Genomic DNA, 16464 nt, shown 5'->3' with positions numbered 1-16464 from the left:
TTGGCTTTGTCTTGAAATCCTTGTTAGATTTCAACAAGTCATTGACTTAGTTAAGTCAGTATTTCATGTTAACATTAATAATGCTGTATAAAGTTGAGCAATTGACAATGCAGTAAAACTGCATCTGTTAGCATTTGGATCACCCAACTCTGAACCTGAACTTTTCCTTGCATGAATATTAACTGGAAAGTGCCACGGGGGCCAGGCAAATTATTCATGAGCGCGTGTTAAATTCAGAAGGAATTTTTAACTTTAAAAACAAACACATGTCTTTGACCTAAAAACTAACAGAAAGAAGTGTAACCTAAAAAAAAAAAAAAAAAAAAAAAATTGGAAAATATTTATGAAAATTTATTGCTTTCATTTTAATTTTTGAGACAAGTGTTTATTGATGCCTATTTTTAAACTTTTTAAAAGAAAGAGTGCTCTAAAATGGGTGAGTTTTTCTCTTTTTTCTCTTAAAAGGCTTGGAGTTGAGTTGATTTACTACAAGCATGGAAATTTTTTTGGTTGACCCAAATAAAAACTTTTCTACTTCTACTTAGTAGATACTTTTAATATATAGGTTCTGGGGAAAAAAAAAAAAAAAAAAAAAAAACAACAAAACAAAACAAAGAAAAACCTAAAAAAAAATCAGGAAAATAAACAACAAAAGATTATTTTTCAGGTTTTTTTTCCTGAGCTAAGGGGCGGATGGAGAAGACAAGCTAGTAATTTCTTTTTTGTTAGTGTACTTAAATGTAATGGAAATCAATCGAGCTCCAGCCCAGGCTGTCTTGACCGTGTATCTGCTGGTCATTTTCTCAGATCTCCAGGATCACACACTCCATGTATTTACCCTGAATGCCTGAGATGAAGGCTGTGGAAGCAGAAAGGAAATGAAACCTTTAAATTTTAGAGTATTTCAGTACCCATAAAATCCCAGAATGGTTTGGGTTTGAAGGTTTCTCCAGGATCCCATCCCACCCCAGCCATGGCAGGGGCAGCTCCCAGTGTCCCAGGAGCTGCCAGCCCCAATGTCCAGCCTGGCCTTGGGCACTGCCAGGGATCCAGGGGCAGCCCCAGCTGCTCTGGGCACCCTGTGCCAGGGCCTGCCCACCCTGCCAGGGAACAATTCCTGCCCAAAATCCCACTTTTTTAGTTTGAAGCCATCCCCCCTTGTCCTGGAGCCCCAGCCCAGCTGTCTCTGCTCATGTCCCATTGCTTTGACGAGCACAAGCCATTACTGAACCCAGGAGCAAGGACAAAAGTATCGATTTCCATTGCTCTGACCTGAAACAACCCAAGTTAAAAGCATTTCCAACATCACCAGTGCCAAGGAGAAGAGATTATAATAGTTCTCCGTGTTTTTGTGACGGGCTGTGGTGAGACGGGAATGCGTGGAAGCGATGTAGCCTCCATCCAACGTGAGCTGGAGTAGTTCAAGGAGAGGTTTTGCCATCTGTTTGCAGAACAGAAGAGGGGAAAATCCAAAATGAAGGGCAGAATTTTAGCACAGCACTCCAGAGCCTGGCAGCTCTTTCATTTTTTTTTTTTTTTTTTTTATTTTATTTTTCAGAGTGGGAGGTGCTGCTTGGGAAGGGTTTTGAATTGCAGCCACAAGAAAGGGTGCTAAGCACCCCTTGGAAACCCAAAACCCTGCACTGAAAACGAATAAATGTGCTCTGAGAAACGTGTGGGAAAGTAGGTGAGAGGCAGAAAAAAAATCCATAGGCTCAGGATGAAATAGAAACGTCTTAAAAATAAAAAAAAGAAAAAGAAAAAAATGGAAAAACTCAAAATCAATAGGCCTGACTCCTACACTAATGAAAAGTGAAGGGCATGGAGGAGCACCATGGTGCTCACTGATGGATGCTGCGAAAATGTTTCTTTCAGGGGTGAATTCAGAGAAGCTGATAAAGTGTTGGCTTCCAGTCAACAGCTTTATTCACCAAGAGAAGAGAAAAATCAGTGTAAATGATCCTCCCTTGTTCGTGAGAAAAGGCCTCCATTTCTAGTTATTTTCTGAAAAATTAGGAATGATATAGATGAAAAATTAAGAGCAAAAATGCAGCATTTCTGAGAAGAATAAAGGAACCTCACACCAGGTGTGTTTTTTCTATTTCTCATCACAGTCCATTTGTCTAGTTTGCACCTTTCAAAGCCATGCTCACATGAGCAAGAGAGAAAAAAAATCACTTTCTTTTGCACTTGAGCATGTTTCTCCTTTGCCATTCCTGCTTATTGAAGTACAGATGTCAGCAAAAAAGTTTGTGTGCTCAGTAAAACCGGATTAGGACTCAGAAATTTGTTTAAATTGGCCAAGGTTTAAAGTTTCCTTGCCAGTCGTATTTTGGGGCAGAACAATGCATTGTTTTTGAAGGGCTCTGGCTTCAGCATGGCAAACTGATATATGGCTTTTTATCACTGTTTCTAACCCCAGGTCTGTGGTAATGAATTTTTGAGGTATAGATTTTACTGTTTTAAATATTAAAATACTGTTTTATTGATTTGTATTGTATTACTGACACCGTTTTGCCGCACTCTATGTCACACATGATTTTCAACACACATTTTTCAGTGCTAAACAATTATGGATTCAGATAGATATTTATTCTGGTTGTACCAAAGCTGAAAATAAACCCAATACAGGCTGCAAAGTTCATGGGATCTTCTTTTGTCTCTGCTCAATCAGAAAAGTTAGAAGAGAATATTTGTGTGTCTATTATTCCTTAAGCAGAAGCTTCCAGTCTCCAAACTCTCCCTGAACAAAGAAAATGATCTTTTATTAATTTAAAAATATCTTCTTTGCCTTTCTTGCACCAGGACTTGGTTCTTCTCCCACACCTGTGTTCATGCTGTGTAGCTTTACTGTGGGGCATTTCCTTTCTTCCTGAATTTACCAAAAAAAACTGTTAAAAAGCACACACTGAACCATCTCTCATTTTATCTGCCACCTGCCCCTTTGAATTCTCATTCTCTTGGCAATTTATGCAATTTAGAGCTCAGGTTTCCTGTGATGGAGATGGTGTTCTGTGGAAGTTTTTATTCAAGCAGCATGCCAGCCCTCAGTCATGCTCAACAGGGCACTATAGACTTATATGTGAATAAATATAAATATATATATATATATTAAAAAAACCAGTTAATTCTTTTGTAGGGCCTATAATGAAGCCAGTTATTTGCACCAAGAACTGTCCCTGGTCCTGTGCAGTTTATTCACTAAATAAATGCATTTATTTAATAATAAATAATTTTACGTGTTTTATGATGCATTTTCTACTAAACTGTGGCTATTGAATCCTTTCTCTCTCATTTCAAACTAAAGACTTTTAATATTTAATTTAATATTAATGTAATATTTAATTTAATATTAGTGGCTCTCTGTTTTAAGAGGTGTTGCCCAATCTTGATGCTTTTATGACAAATTTTCTGTCTGCCTGCTGCTTTGTACAGCTTCATTGCCTAGAAGGGATGGCAGCACAATCTTTGCAGCTGGCACTACAAATTTGCCAAAACTCACAAAGAGGGAAATCACTGAAAATTGCAGGATTCATATTTTCCCTGAAATTTTAGGGTTTGAAGGCCTCTGGGGTTTCCTGGGTATTTATTCACCTTCCCAGCATGTGTTTCGACAGTCTAAGTGCAATTGCCTGGCCACAGGCCAGCTGGTTGAAGTTATTTTGGGGTTAAAAATGGCAAATTCTGCCATTTTGAGGAAGCTCAAGCATTAAGGTTAGTGTCTGATATTACAGGACTGAACAGAGTTGGTGTTTATTTGTCTTAGCTGCTATTTTCTCATCTGTTTGGGGCATTTTTTATTTATTGCCTTCTGAATACTTTTTTTAATGCTGTTGGATGTTGCACATCGAATGTTTTCAGGTGTGGTACAGATAAAAAACCACATGGAGAGACCTAATCCAGCCTCCTTTACCAGTCCAGAGCCAGCAAACACTCTGTGAACATCTGAGTGGGCTTCTATTGTGTTTTTTTGAGGTTTTTTTTTCATCCCCCAGGTGGGAGAATAGCCATAAAATAAAAAGTATTAACACCATTATTATTTTGCAGTGTGGTGTGTGATGTAATTTTAAAATTTAAATTTTAAATTTTAAAATTTAAAATTTAGAATTTAAAATTCCACCTTCACATAAGAACAGGTAGTAAAATTTCCCTTAAAACACGTAAAAAACCAAAACAGCTTCAGGCAAGTGATTGAAATATGAAAGAGTGAAATTGTTTGGCTTGAAAGACAAAGCTTTCTATCTGTTTCTCCCAGGTAGGTTTATCCTCAGCAACAGGTGCTGGAAGGTGCCTCCTTCTAAAACTGTATTTTACAGCCTTTTTTTAGCATTTTTGTTTTCAGATTATTCATTTGGTTGCTGGAGAGTGCTCTTTGACACCTAAAGAAGCAAAGACTTTTGCACACTGATTTGAAACCTTACCTAATTTTACCTTTTCGAGCACACTTATTTTTATATTTTTATATTATTCATGATATATTTTTATTATTATATATTTACATTATTATTATATTTTTATTTATGCCAGGGACACCTTCTCATTCCATTTTCTGCTCTTCTGGAATATTCACATATTCTCAAAACTGCGTGGGGCATTGTGCATGTGTGTAAAACTGGGAGATATTTCAAGCCCTGGCAGGCTACTCCTGGTTTCAGAATTACAACTTGCAGTTGTGTTGTGCCTTTGGCAGTGGTGCAATCCTTGGCAAGAGCTGGAGCTGACTAAGAACTCAAGAACTGCTTTAAAACTTAATTTCTTTACACTCTTTTCCACAAGGATTATCCTGCCAAATACCAGGGCTCTCCTGCCTTGCTCCAGAGAGGTGCAAATTTGAAGGCACTTACAAAACAAACCCCCCAAAAAAATCATTGCCTAATCCTGTCTTCTACAAAATGTAGAATTTCACCTAAATATATTTTTTATTTGATATTTAAACGTCTTCTCAGTCAACACTGATGGCCTTGGTGATTGGTAAAAAAAGTGAGAATGAATTAGATGCCTTTTTCTAAGACTGTCATTTTAAGACGCTGGTATCCTAGATTTTAATAATACGCGGCATTTTGCTCAGACAACCACTTTTTTATTAGAATTTATTTTTCTTGAGATAAAACAATGAAGAGAGAGTAAGTTTTTCATAGGTTTTAACTGCTTAAATCGATGTAAACCTGTGAAAAGTGATACATCTTTTCCACTAAGCGCCAAGGGCCATTTTTAGGGTTTCTTAATTAATATATTTGTTTTCCATCGAACATCTGTCACCCAAGCAGAGTTTCATCAGTTCATGGAGAGTTATCTCTGCCGTGCACTGGTGGGGGGCCTGGTGTCCTCCTTCTGGCTGGGTTTTTGTTCATTTCTGTTTGTTCTGCTTTCCCTTTTTTATCTGTTTCTTTGGGATGTTTGTTGCAGTAGTTGTTTTTTTGGGGGGTTTTGGGGTGTTTTAGTTTTTTTTGTTTGTGTGAAGTTTTTTTGGGGTTTTTGTTTGTTTTTTGTGGTTTTTTGTTTGTTTTTTGTGGGGTTTTTTTTTGGTTTGTGTTTTGGTTTTGCGAGGTTTTTTTAGTTTGCTTGGGTTTCTTTTTTTTGTTGGTTTTTTTTTTGTTTTGTTTTTTGTTTTGTTTTTTTTTTAATTTTGGTTTTTGTTTTGTTTTGTTTTGTTTTTCTCATGAAAGACTTCAGAAACAGCTTGGCCAGCTGAAGGAAGCAAATGCTGCTCCAAGGGTCTGTGGATGCAGAATTCTGTCAGATGTGGAGAGATGGAAGAGACAGGATTCTCAGGCACATGTTTCCAGTGAAACATCTGTAGCATTAAAATCACATTCTTAATGACTACAGCTGAGAATTTGGGAAGTCAGTCAGTCTTCCTTGCATGCAGGTCCTCTGAGACCCCTGAGATCTGATGCTGAGCAGAATATAATTTATTTTTGATGTCGCATTCGGAAAAATGTTATTTGCTCTTGGAGCTTACTGTTCCTTTGGATAATTCTTTGGACCTCTTGCACGGATTTTCCATTGGGATAATTCCATGTATAAATCTGACTCTACTCTTTTGTATATGAGTCTTACATTTCATTTGAATGATGAAAAAAAATATTTCACATTAATATTAACTGAACACAAGCTTTAATGTAATGCAAAGCTGGTGTAATGTGTCATAAGATATAAGGTAGCATAGCAGGCTGGTAGACTGGATCTGTCTAAACTGAGATATTTATGCTTCAAAATTCACTTTTTTTTTTCCCCCACACCTGTCAAGGTTTCTGCCATTGCAACAGAAATAATCAGGAGTTTTGCATAGATATTCAGATATTATCCAAGCACTGCCTTTCTGCATTATCTCTCCTAAGCCAATGTTGGATGATATGTATCCTGGTATAGGCTTTCCAAACTTGCCCCTGTCTTCTTGGGTTGTTTTTTTTTCTTAATCCCACTTATGTCATGCAGCATTATTCACCCATAAGAAAAACAAAATTAAGTTTTCCCAACCGAACATCAGATTTATTTTTTTTTTTAACAAAGAAGATAAAATCCAACATTTCTCCTGCTGTATATCTTATTAAATTTTGTCAATGGTGCACTGAAAGGGGAAGAAATGTGCTGTGGAACATGCTTTAAAGCTCTAGAGTAATTCACAGTGCTGTTATCAGACCATGACTTGGGGATGTCTGTGACTTTTTTGGGGGCCTTTTGTTTTTTTGGTTAAGTTTTGTTGAGTGGGAGTCAGAAGCCAGGCTGATGGGGACCCACCACCCACAGCAGTGAGTCACCAGCTGAGCAAGGCAACTCCTTCTTACTCCCTCCCCACTCCTCTGAAACAAGCAAAGAGTAAATTACAGATAATTACCCTGAGGATGAGTCACTATATAAAGAGATTTTTTAAAATAACTAAGTGTTTTAAATCACTGCTGATGGGGAAAAAAAAAAAAAAAAGGTGGTGTCGTGTAGGAAATTTTTGGTGTGGTAATTTAGTGCATTTCCTTAAGAAGTGGAAAGCAGAGTGCTGGTACTGCATTTGAGCTGGTATGATAAAGCAAAAGTAAATATATTCTTTGAGCACTCAGAATCTTACTGAAGGCTGGCTTTTTTTGAGCATGGTTTATTAATCTAAAGGGAGGTAAAAATATCCTGTCACAAAAATCAAGAGGTTAAGTTAATTTAATTGTTTTCTAGAAGTCTGTATGAATTGTGAACAAGTTCATAACTGCATTTTCACCTCCATTTTTAATACTCATCTTTAATTTCTGTCTAGGATTAAGAAACACAGTACTGACAAGAAGAATTAGGTCTTTTTTGCAAAAGCAGTTCTCAGTAACTCTGAGACAAGAAAAGAACATAGTCTATTCCTGGATGAGCTTAAACCACCAATCAAATAGCCAAAATTAATTGAACAAACAGAAAAGTAACATTATTGGCGTAGCCATTCTGGCATCTGAGTGATATATTCAGCTGAGGTTCAGCTATCCTGTTTTATTTAGATGTGTACCTAAGTGCAGAGTGGTCCCTCTGAAACAACCACCAGAGTAATAACAGAATCCAGCTTTGAATTGCTAATGCTGCTATTCATCCCCATAATTAAGTCTCAGAATATTATTCAAATAGCAGTCTGAAGGAAATGGCTACTGGAATAAATATTCCTTGTATAATTGGACAATTTTGTTCAACCAGTTTTAAAGCAGAGTCTCCGCCTCTTTGAATTATTTTTTCGTTCAAGCAGCAGTAGAGCTGGAAGCAAATATGGATTTGGGGCATTTGTAAAATTCCGACTTCCAGCTTTCATGTTCTCTTGTGTCTGTGTAGTTGTCTCTTCCACTGGTACCTTGAGAAATTGCAACCTACTTTATTGGCTTAATTTGCAGTTTGTTTACTTCAGATTTTACTACAGATTCTTTCTCTCTAAGATTTAAATGTTCCAAATATTCTGGTTTCAGGGGTTGTTGTTGTTTTTATGGGGCTTGTGGTAGCAGCATTCTTTGGCTTTTTTTTTTTTTTTTTTTTTATTGGTCAGTTGGTTTCTTTGGTTTTTTGTGGGTTTTGTGTGTGTGTTTTTACAATCAGCTGTCATGCTGTTAAATTAGTGATTCAGCAGATTAGCTCAAATTAAAAGCAGTGGGATGGTATCTTCCCTCTTTCCTTTCATTGCCTCGAAGTCCTCTACTACCACAAGCACATTTTATTAAAATTTAAGTAGTAAAAGAACATCTTCAAAGGTTGATGTGATCTCCACACCTGTACACTGCATAACAGATTAATCCTGTTTTGAAGCACACATTCAGACATTAGATAAGGAGCTGCAGAAGTACCGTGTTTAGGCCATTTTAAATTATGTCTAACATAAAGTTTTGTTGTTTCTGTGTAGCCTTCCTCAGGGCTTATCTGAACACCAAAAACTTTAGAAATACAAATCACCTGTTTACCTCCAAGGACTGTGGTTAGGGACAAGATGGTTGGCTGGTGCTTGAGAGAGTAATTCATTATTTCCTCTCAATTAGATTTGACAGTCCCCAAAAGGACACCATGCTCCTCTGCAATTAGGAATAACTGATGTGTGGTTGTCACATACTTTTGCATACAGAATATTCTGCTGAATTAACCGGTTTGTGGCCTCTCTCAATTGCACTTGGTGCCTGTTGACAATTTCTTGCCAAAAAAAAGGGAAACTGCTCCTCTCCCAGCTCCTCCCTGAATAAAGCACAGGGTGATAGCAAAAGAGGAAATAAAAAAAATAAAAAAATAAAAATAAATTCAGTTAACCAAACGTGGTGGTGGTGGTCTTTGAGGAGATGTTGGAAATTTTTACCCATGCCATGTGCAAACTCTGTGGGGGTGGATCAATGCCTGCCATGGATCAGGGAGTGTTGTTTGAACTGGTTCTGCAAGAAATCAAAACAGGAGGAGCTTCCATTTCAGCTGGCAGCAGGCAGTCATTAAAAGAGAAAAAGTGAAAGTATGGATCCACGTGTTTAATATCTCAGGAGGGCCTCTATATCACATTTATGGAGAGTTCTCTCGTGTCTAGGTTCTTTTACAGTATGCAAGTGAGAAACACTTGAATTCAGCTTTTGCTGTCATCCAAAAGATGTTCAAGGCTGTGAAGAGACTGTTTTTGTGATGCATGTGTATATAAACCACACTGACTAAAAGAAGGGAAAGAACTAGGTCACTGATGTACTTTTAAAATGCACTTTTGCTGGGAATACGTCTGTTTCCTTCTTTTGAATGTGAAGGTAATAGATAGTCCAGAGCCATCAGTGCTTTTTGATGGTGACTTAAGGCAATTTAATGGTTAACTGTCAACAAAAGGGAGAGGTGAAGACAGGATTATTTTTTTTTTTAGCTTTTCCCAGAAAAATAAACATCTGGAATGGAAAGCCCAGTGAGTAGCTGTGTCCCTGGCAGACACACACACAACCCACCCCAAAGCTGCCCAACTGCTCAGTTCCAGAATCAGCAATTCCCACCAGGCTGGGAAGAAACTGAATCCAACAGAAGGGGTGGAATAAAGAATAAAATATGACAATAAAGGCTTTTGTTATATCTAATTGTTTTTATATTAAGAAAATGTAAATAATACAGCCATTAGCATTACATGGCTTTCTTCATTTGTATTTTTTTCTGTTTTTCTCTCTCTCTTTCCCTTCCTTCCTCTTCCCATTACCTGTCCCTGCCTCCCTCCCCACTCCTGACACCCTTTTGCACAGCCTCCATTGAAGAGGACCCAACTTCAGCAGGTATGAATTATTTACATTACATCTGCATTGTGGTAACCATTTCTTGAGAGCTACCTCAACTAAAATCATTTTAGCCTGTTCCATTTTGTGTGTAACTTGGTAAATGGATGTATCATAGTTGGGATCTACCCTCTTCTGTCTGTTCTCCCTTCTTTTTTCCTTTTTTCCCCTCAACTTGGAGTCAGTAGGAAACATAATACTCCTGTAGAATTTAAAAATATCAGTGGCATGTTCCTTCCTTGTTCCATGCTTAAGCTGGCACATCAAGCTTCAGATAACAAAATGAGTCAATCAGGAGCTGAGGGGGGGGGGGAAAAACAAAAAACAGTTGTTTTTTCTTTTAATGTTAGATTTTTCTCTGTCTTTATGCTGGCAAAACTCAGTCACCTGGATGATTTCCCGAAACTGACATCCTTTAAAGACCTGGGAACAAGCAGTGAAGGAAGGGAAAAGAGAGGCAGCAGATGCAGAAGCATCCTGCTCAAAGAAAACATTCTCCAAACAATGGCTTGGGTATCTGCTCAGCAAACTTTTATTTCCATTGACAAGCTGCCAAGCAGTGAGAATGGTTACCATCACAGTCATAAAAATTAGTTTAGGAGCTCCCAAAGAGGCACAAACGCATCGTGTTTATTTTATTGCGAAGATTAACTATTTCTAATTAATTGGCAATCCATTAGCTGGGGAGTATTTAAAGAAAAAAGAAGACAGTGTACCAGAGAAGAATGCCACTGAGCAGCCTAACATATTTGAAATGGCACTGAGTTGTACAAACCCAGCGAGCTAAAACATCAAATAAATGGGGAATCACTTTATAGTGGTTTGTTAAAAGAGGGAAAGGTCTCCAGAGGAGCAAAAGAGAAAAGGTGAGGAAAGTGAATGAAGAGAGGAAGATGGCAAGGAAGGATTGAACACTGTTTACAACGCTAACCTACAACTTGGGAGCAATATAAGTAATTAGGATACAGCAGAGAATAATAAATGAAAGGACAGAGAACAAAGCCAAGAGTAGAATGTGAGAGAGGGAGAGTAGTTAAGACTAGGACTGAATACAGAAAGAAGCAAAAGGGAGTTTTAAACACGAATGTAGCAGGAAAATGAGCAGGAAGCAGGACTGAGATGGGGAATAACACTGCAAAAAGGGAGAAAAAAAGAGGAATTTTGGGAAAAACAAAACCCCTCATGGACTATGCATTGTAATTACAAAACATCAACTTTTAGCAGAAACTGACTGCAGCCCTTCACTAGAAACTTTAGTTAGAAAAGGATTTTATTTTACACAGGAAAGAACAAAACCCCCAGCCTTTTTCCTTGTAGGGAAATGGTTTAAATCCATTTTTTTTTAGAGTATCTCCTGAAGACATGGCCTCTTTGAGCACCACTGCTGTTTCTGTGAGAGCCCCTAATTGTGATCTGGCCAAGCTGCATCGACTGAGAATAGTCAGGTGGAGGGAAGTGGAATTTATAACACAGCCACGTGGGCTGCACTAAAGATATTATTTATACTGAGGGAAAAATCCATGTATAAAATGCAACCTAACATAAATTTCTATCTTAAAACCTTGGAAGCAATGCTAGCTCTTCAGATGCTCCATAAGTTATAGTTTCTATTGATTTTGCTGTAAGATATGACCAGATGTTGCTGTTTTGAAAGTAACAGATTAGTTCTGCGTTCTTACAAGGTTGTTTTAATACAGCTTATTTCTCAGATTGTAGTGGCATTTGTAAAAATGCAGGTTCTGCTTGAATCATATTCCCCTCCCTCAGGCTAGGAATGCAGTTGTGCAGTTTGGAAGGGGCAGGGGTGCAGAAAAATAGAGAGGAACCGTATTCAAAACTTCTGCACTCACCTAGAGCCTTCCAATGGCATGTGCCTGGCAGAGGCAGTTTGATCCAATAACAGATTTTGCTCTTTTCCACAAAAAAAGCGCAGCAAGTTTCCTCCAGGTCATGAAATTTATCTAATCTTTATTCATACACATAGTATTTTTCCAACAAATGCCATCACTTATGAAAGAACTTGAGGTAGGAGAAAGTGCATCTAATATTTTTATGAAGACTATAAACATTGCTTCAACATTTTATGAGAATTAAAAACTTTTAATTGACCTGTGATCAGGACCAAAACTGAAATTTCCTTTGCTGTTTAACCAAAGGGATGAAACACTGCTATTTCCCACACTCTGCTTTTTGGGATAGGGTCTAGCTGCTCTGGCAATGCCATATGTGAGGAATCTTGCAGAAGCAAAGTTACTAAAATTTTAATTTGAGTGTTGTAACCAGTCAGTTAATTTAATTTAATTTAATTTAATTTAATTTAATTTAATTTAATTTAATTTTACTTTATTTTATTTATTTATTTGTTTGTTTGTTTGTTTATTATAATAATAATATTTTATTATTAATAATATTAATAATCCTGTAATAATAACTGCCCTGTAGTTATCTCTCTGTAGCTATAGAAATAATGTTTCACTGGTTTTCCTTCAGTTTCAGAAAGCTTCAGAGTAATGAACTCTAATTATTGCCTGTTGTTTTCTACCCAAGTTGCTTTATAAACAAAGATAAACCACGGAGTTTTTCCAGATACTCCTCACAGTTTCAAAAAATTTTCCTTAACAATGCCTCTGGGTAAGCATTTTTATAGGTCTCTTTTTTCTTTTCTGTTAAATACCTGTGATTTTATGGCGCTGTGGACATCTAAACTCTGGTTTGGGTCACTTTGCCATCTTTCTTCATTATTTGTGACTTATTTAAAACCAAAGCTAATAAAATATTTTGTTATATAAAATATCTATCTATATTAAAATATTATTTTATATTGTAATTATGTATCAATAACATATGAATATTATAATATGCTATAATTTATTATGCAATAATTATGCTATATAATACACAATAATTATAAAATATTATTATTATATTATTTTATATGTTTATATATTATATAAGTATATATTATTTTTATATATATCAGGTTCCAAGACGTGATGAGACAGAGTACAACATAGCACACAGCAGTTTGTTCACTTGTCTCTACACAGTGATTTTGACTAAGTAATAAGATGATCTCTCCTTTGAGATTGTCACTTTACTGTAGCCATTCCTTGACTCTGACTTATTTTTTATTTTTAATTTTATTTTCATTTTCATTTTCACGTTCATTTTTGTTTTTATTTTTATTTTTATTTTTCTTTTTATTTTTATTTTTAATTTTTAATTTTTTTATTTTTCTGTTTTTAACCAAATGCTTTAGGAAGCTGGCATTTTGGTCTTTGCATTCCATCTGTATAACATATGCAAACACATTTAGGTTTTCATGGCAATAAAAGCTCTTTTGCAGTGTGAGTTTTGCTATTGTCTTAATAAGGTTTAGGTGTTGTAGAGATTAAAGATTCCCTACATGACAAGGCCTCCTTCTTCAAAGAATTACTAAAAAATAATCCCAGTAGGTAAGCTGCATTGAATATTTGTGTACCTATTTTTTCCCCTGGAAAATTTTATTGAATTGCAAATATTAATGTATGTATTGCAAAATTGGAAAATTCCATGTGGTATCTAATCTGTTCCCTCTTCATTTAGAATTTCAGTCTATACAAAATTTATTTTAGCATGGTTTCCCTAAAGAAGTAAATAACATGGGGGTGGGGAGAAATTACTTTTTAGAAAGAATAAAAGTTGAAAATGCCACATCAAATGGAAGAGACGTTTGATGTAAAGTTCATAGAACTAAGTTTCTAAGTTTCTATATTACTTTTCTTAAAGGAAATTAATGGAATTTTAGAAAATAATTATAATGGAAGAGCACAAGTTCCAGGATGAAAGTTGTACAAGACATAATATTTACATATATCAAAAAGTCATGAGAAATAGGCATCTGAAAGTATTAAGAATTTACATTACTCTTACTCTAGAAGCCTGGTGTCAATCAACACCTGAAATCTAAATTTCAGAATAAAAATCAAAACACATGCTGCACGCTTTGTTTTGTTTCTGCTAGGAGAATTCCAGGTTTCTCTGGTGCTTGTTTTTTTCCCTGGATCTCCTGTGTTTAAAAACTTTTTAAAGAGGGACACCAAAACATATTGCCTTGGTGTTTGCATTCACAGAAAAAAAAATAATTAGAAGAAGAAAAAAAATATTTAGAGAAAGAAAATAGATTTTAAAAGATGAACAATTAAAGGTAATATAAATTATTTTGGTCAATAGATATTTCAAAGCTGACTTGCTTGGCACAGCCTTGATGGTTCTTAGGAGAGTATTTCTGATGGAATTATTGGGTCCTCAGAAATATAATTGTTCATAAGACATGCAGAACTTAAAAAACACCCCAAACAACAATGAAATTTGTATTATAAAAAAGTTATAAAATAATTAGTTTTCTCTGTTTTAATATTTTTCCATTTTAAAAAATTACTGGGCTGTCATTTTTTATGGTTTTAAAGCACCAGACATATTATTATTAAAATCCCAGGTTTTCACATGTACCAGTTTAATATTACTTTGATATTCAAAATATCAAATTTTCATTGTTTTGATTTTTCATAACCATATAAAGTGAGAAGTAGGAGGTTTCCAGTTGTCACCAGTCTTAGACAGTTAAAAATAATTTTAATTTAGCTTAAAGATGGGTAGATTTGGATGGGATTTTGGGCAGGAATTGTTCCCTGGGAGGGGCTGGGAGCACCTGGGACAGTGGGAGGTGTCCCTGCTGTGGCAGGGGTGGCACTGGATGGGTTTTAAATTCCCAACCCAAACCAGCCTATAATTCTATAATTCAAATATTAGCTAGGTATTTTCTTAGACATGTGAATACTGCAATCAGTTTTTCCTTATCTTTCCTTGCTTCATGTCACAAAATGCTTTTACCATGAGGTGCTGCCCTGCTCATCACAGGACAGGTGAGGTTGAAGTGCTGGGCACATGCCCTTGGTTCCCAGAGAATGAGACTAAGACTTGAAATGGAAAAAACATTTCAGATCGTACTGGCATTAATATTTACATGAAAATTATCCTTGTAGCCTTATATAATAACTACACCACTTGTTTGTCCTTAAAGTACTTAAGTGTTGTGGGTTTGAAATAGGATTTCACAAAAGGTCTCTCTTCTCCTTGAAAATAATGCCCTAGTGGCTTTTATTGATTGAAAGTAAAAATAAAAATAGAAATAAAAGTAGAAAGAAAAATAAAAAAATAAAAATAAAAATAAAAATAAAAATAAAAATAAAAATAAAAATAAAAATAAAAATAAAAATAAAAATAAAAATAAAAATAAAAATAAAAATAAAAATAAAAATAAAAATAAAAATAAATTAAAAAGTACCTTCTTCAATGGTTACTATGATGAGTTTTGGGCCTGGATGATTTTTTTGGTCCCTTCCAATCCAAACAACTCAATGATTCTGTGGTGATCAGGAAGGAGAAACCAAACTGGAATTTTCTTATTTATTTATTTATTTATTTATTTCAAGTTATTGAAATGAAACTTTGAAAATAAAAATCATGTTAAATCTGCCTCTGAGCATCAAGGATGTGTCTAGTCACTTCTCAAAGATTTCCTGCCCACTGCAGAGCAGGATCTGGAGCTGTGGTTGTGTGACAGCTCCCAGGCTGTGTTTGGGGCCACAGTGATTTTGCTGTGGTGTGCAAAGCTCTTCCATTTCACACATTTCAAAGAGGAAAATCATCTTTCAGAATTATTCTAAGGGAAAGGATTTGCCATTCCCCCAGGGACTGTACCACAGATTTACTGTCTTGCTGAACTTGGTTTACGCATTTGTAGCAATTCCTTTTTTTCCTCTTCTCAAACTGCATATCTTATTTTTTCCAGTGCCTGCAGCTAGCTTGCTAATTACTTTTCCATCTATTCCAAGCAAAATATAGACTAAACCAGAAAATTATATAAAGGTCATATTGAACCCCATTCTGATGGAAATGAGGCTTATGCAGTAAAAATAGTTCTGGATGCCAGGTGGCACTGAAGGCTATTAGAGTAGCCTGTCACATTTAAAAGCTGGAAATCTTGCTTAGGTCAGGAATGAAAATTAATTAGTATTTTTAGCCTATCCCTTAGCGACTGTCCGTCCATGTATATCATAAAAATAACACAGTTTGGCAAAATCACTCACTTTTTTTCAAGACTGACAAAAAAAAGGAATCTAGGAGCTTGAAATTAGCCCGCAGTGCTGGCAGCTGCTTGAGAAACTCATACATGGGCATTTTTGCATAATCTGCATAGTTTCAGAGAGTGGTATTTGTGGTGGTTATACAATATTCATCCCAGTGTACAAATAAAAAATAATAACGTGGGAGATCACATGGTATCCTCTAAAGCAGATACTGAGTTATGCCATGAACTTTTCCTTCTGTCTGCTTTTCCCTTTCTTACCAGAATTTTGGGGCAGAAGCTTTCCCAGGTGAAGCTTTTCATGCCGGGCACCTGCCTCAGACTGAGCTCAGCTCAGACCTAGGCTAGGTTGGATGGGGAAACCTGGTTTAGAGGAAGGTGTTCCTTCCCATGGCAGGGGGTGGGTGATATTTAAAGTCCCTTCCAGCCCAGATTCCATGATTCCATGAAACCAGGTGAACCCACAATCTCTTGGTACCAGCTCTGTATCAACAGGAGCAGCTGTTCCCATCTGGGAAGCTGGGCTCCCCAAAAAGAGGTTTTGCAAGGTAGTCCTTGCCAGGACAGACAAAAGGAGCAGGGCTAGCTCTAGCTCTGGCCAGCTAAGAGAAG

At 36.2% G+C, this 16464-nt stretch overlaps 1 protein-coding gene across 1 annotated transcript in view; it reads left to right on the top strand.

Annotated features, from left to right (window-relative positions):
• EDIL3 (EGF like repeats and discoidin domains 3) overlaps positions 1-16464 on the top strand; it is a 230294-nt gene that overhangs the window by 85009 nt on the left and 128821 nt on the right. Inside the window, exon 3 of the mRNA XM_058864096.1 lies at positions 9693-9722. Within this exon, the coding sequence (XP_058720079.1) occupies positions 9693-9722 (30 nt within the window). The remainder of the gene's footprint in view (positions 1-9692; positions 9723-16464) is intronic.

Source organism: Poecile atricapillus, chromosome Z (genome assembly GCF_030490865.1).
Source record: "Poecile atricapillus isolate bPoeAtr1 chromosome Z, bPoeAtr1.hap1, whole genome shotgun sequence".
Lineage (NCBI taxonomy): Eukaryota > Metazoa > Chordata > Aves > Passeriformes > Paridae > Poecile > Poecile atricapillus.
This window is presented reverse-complemented; position numbering and strand designations above follow the sequence as displayed.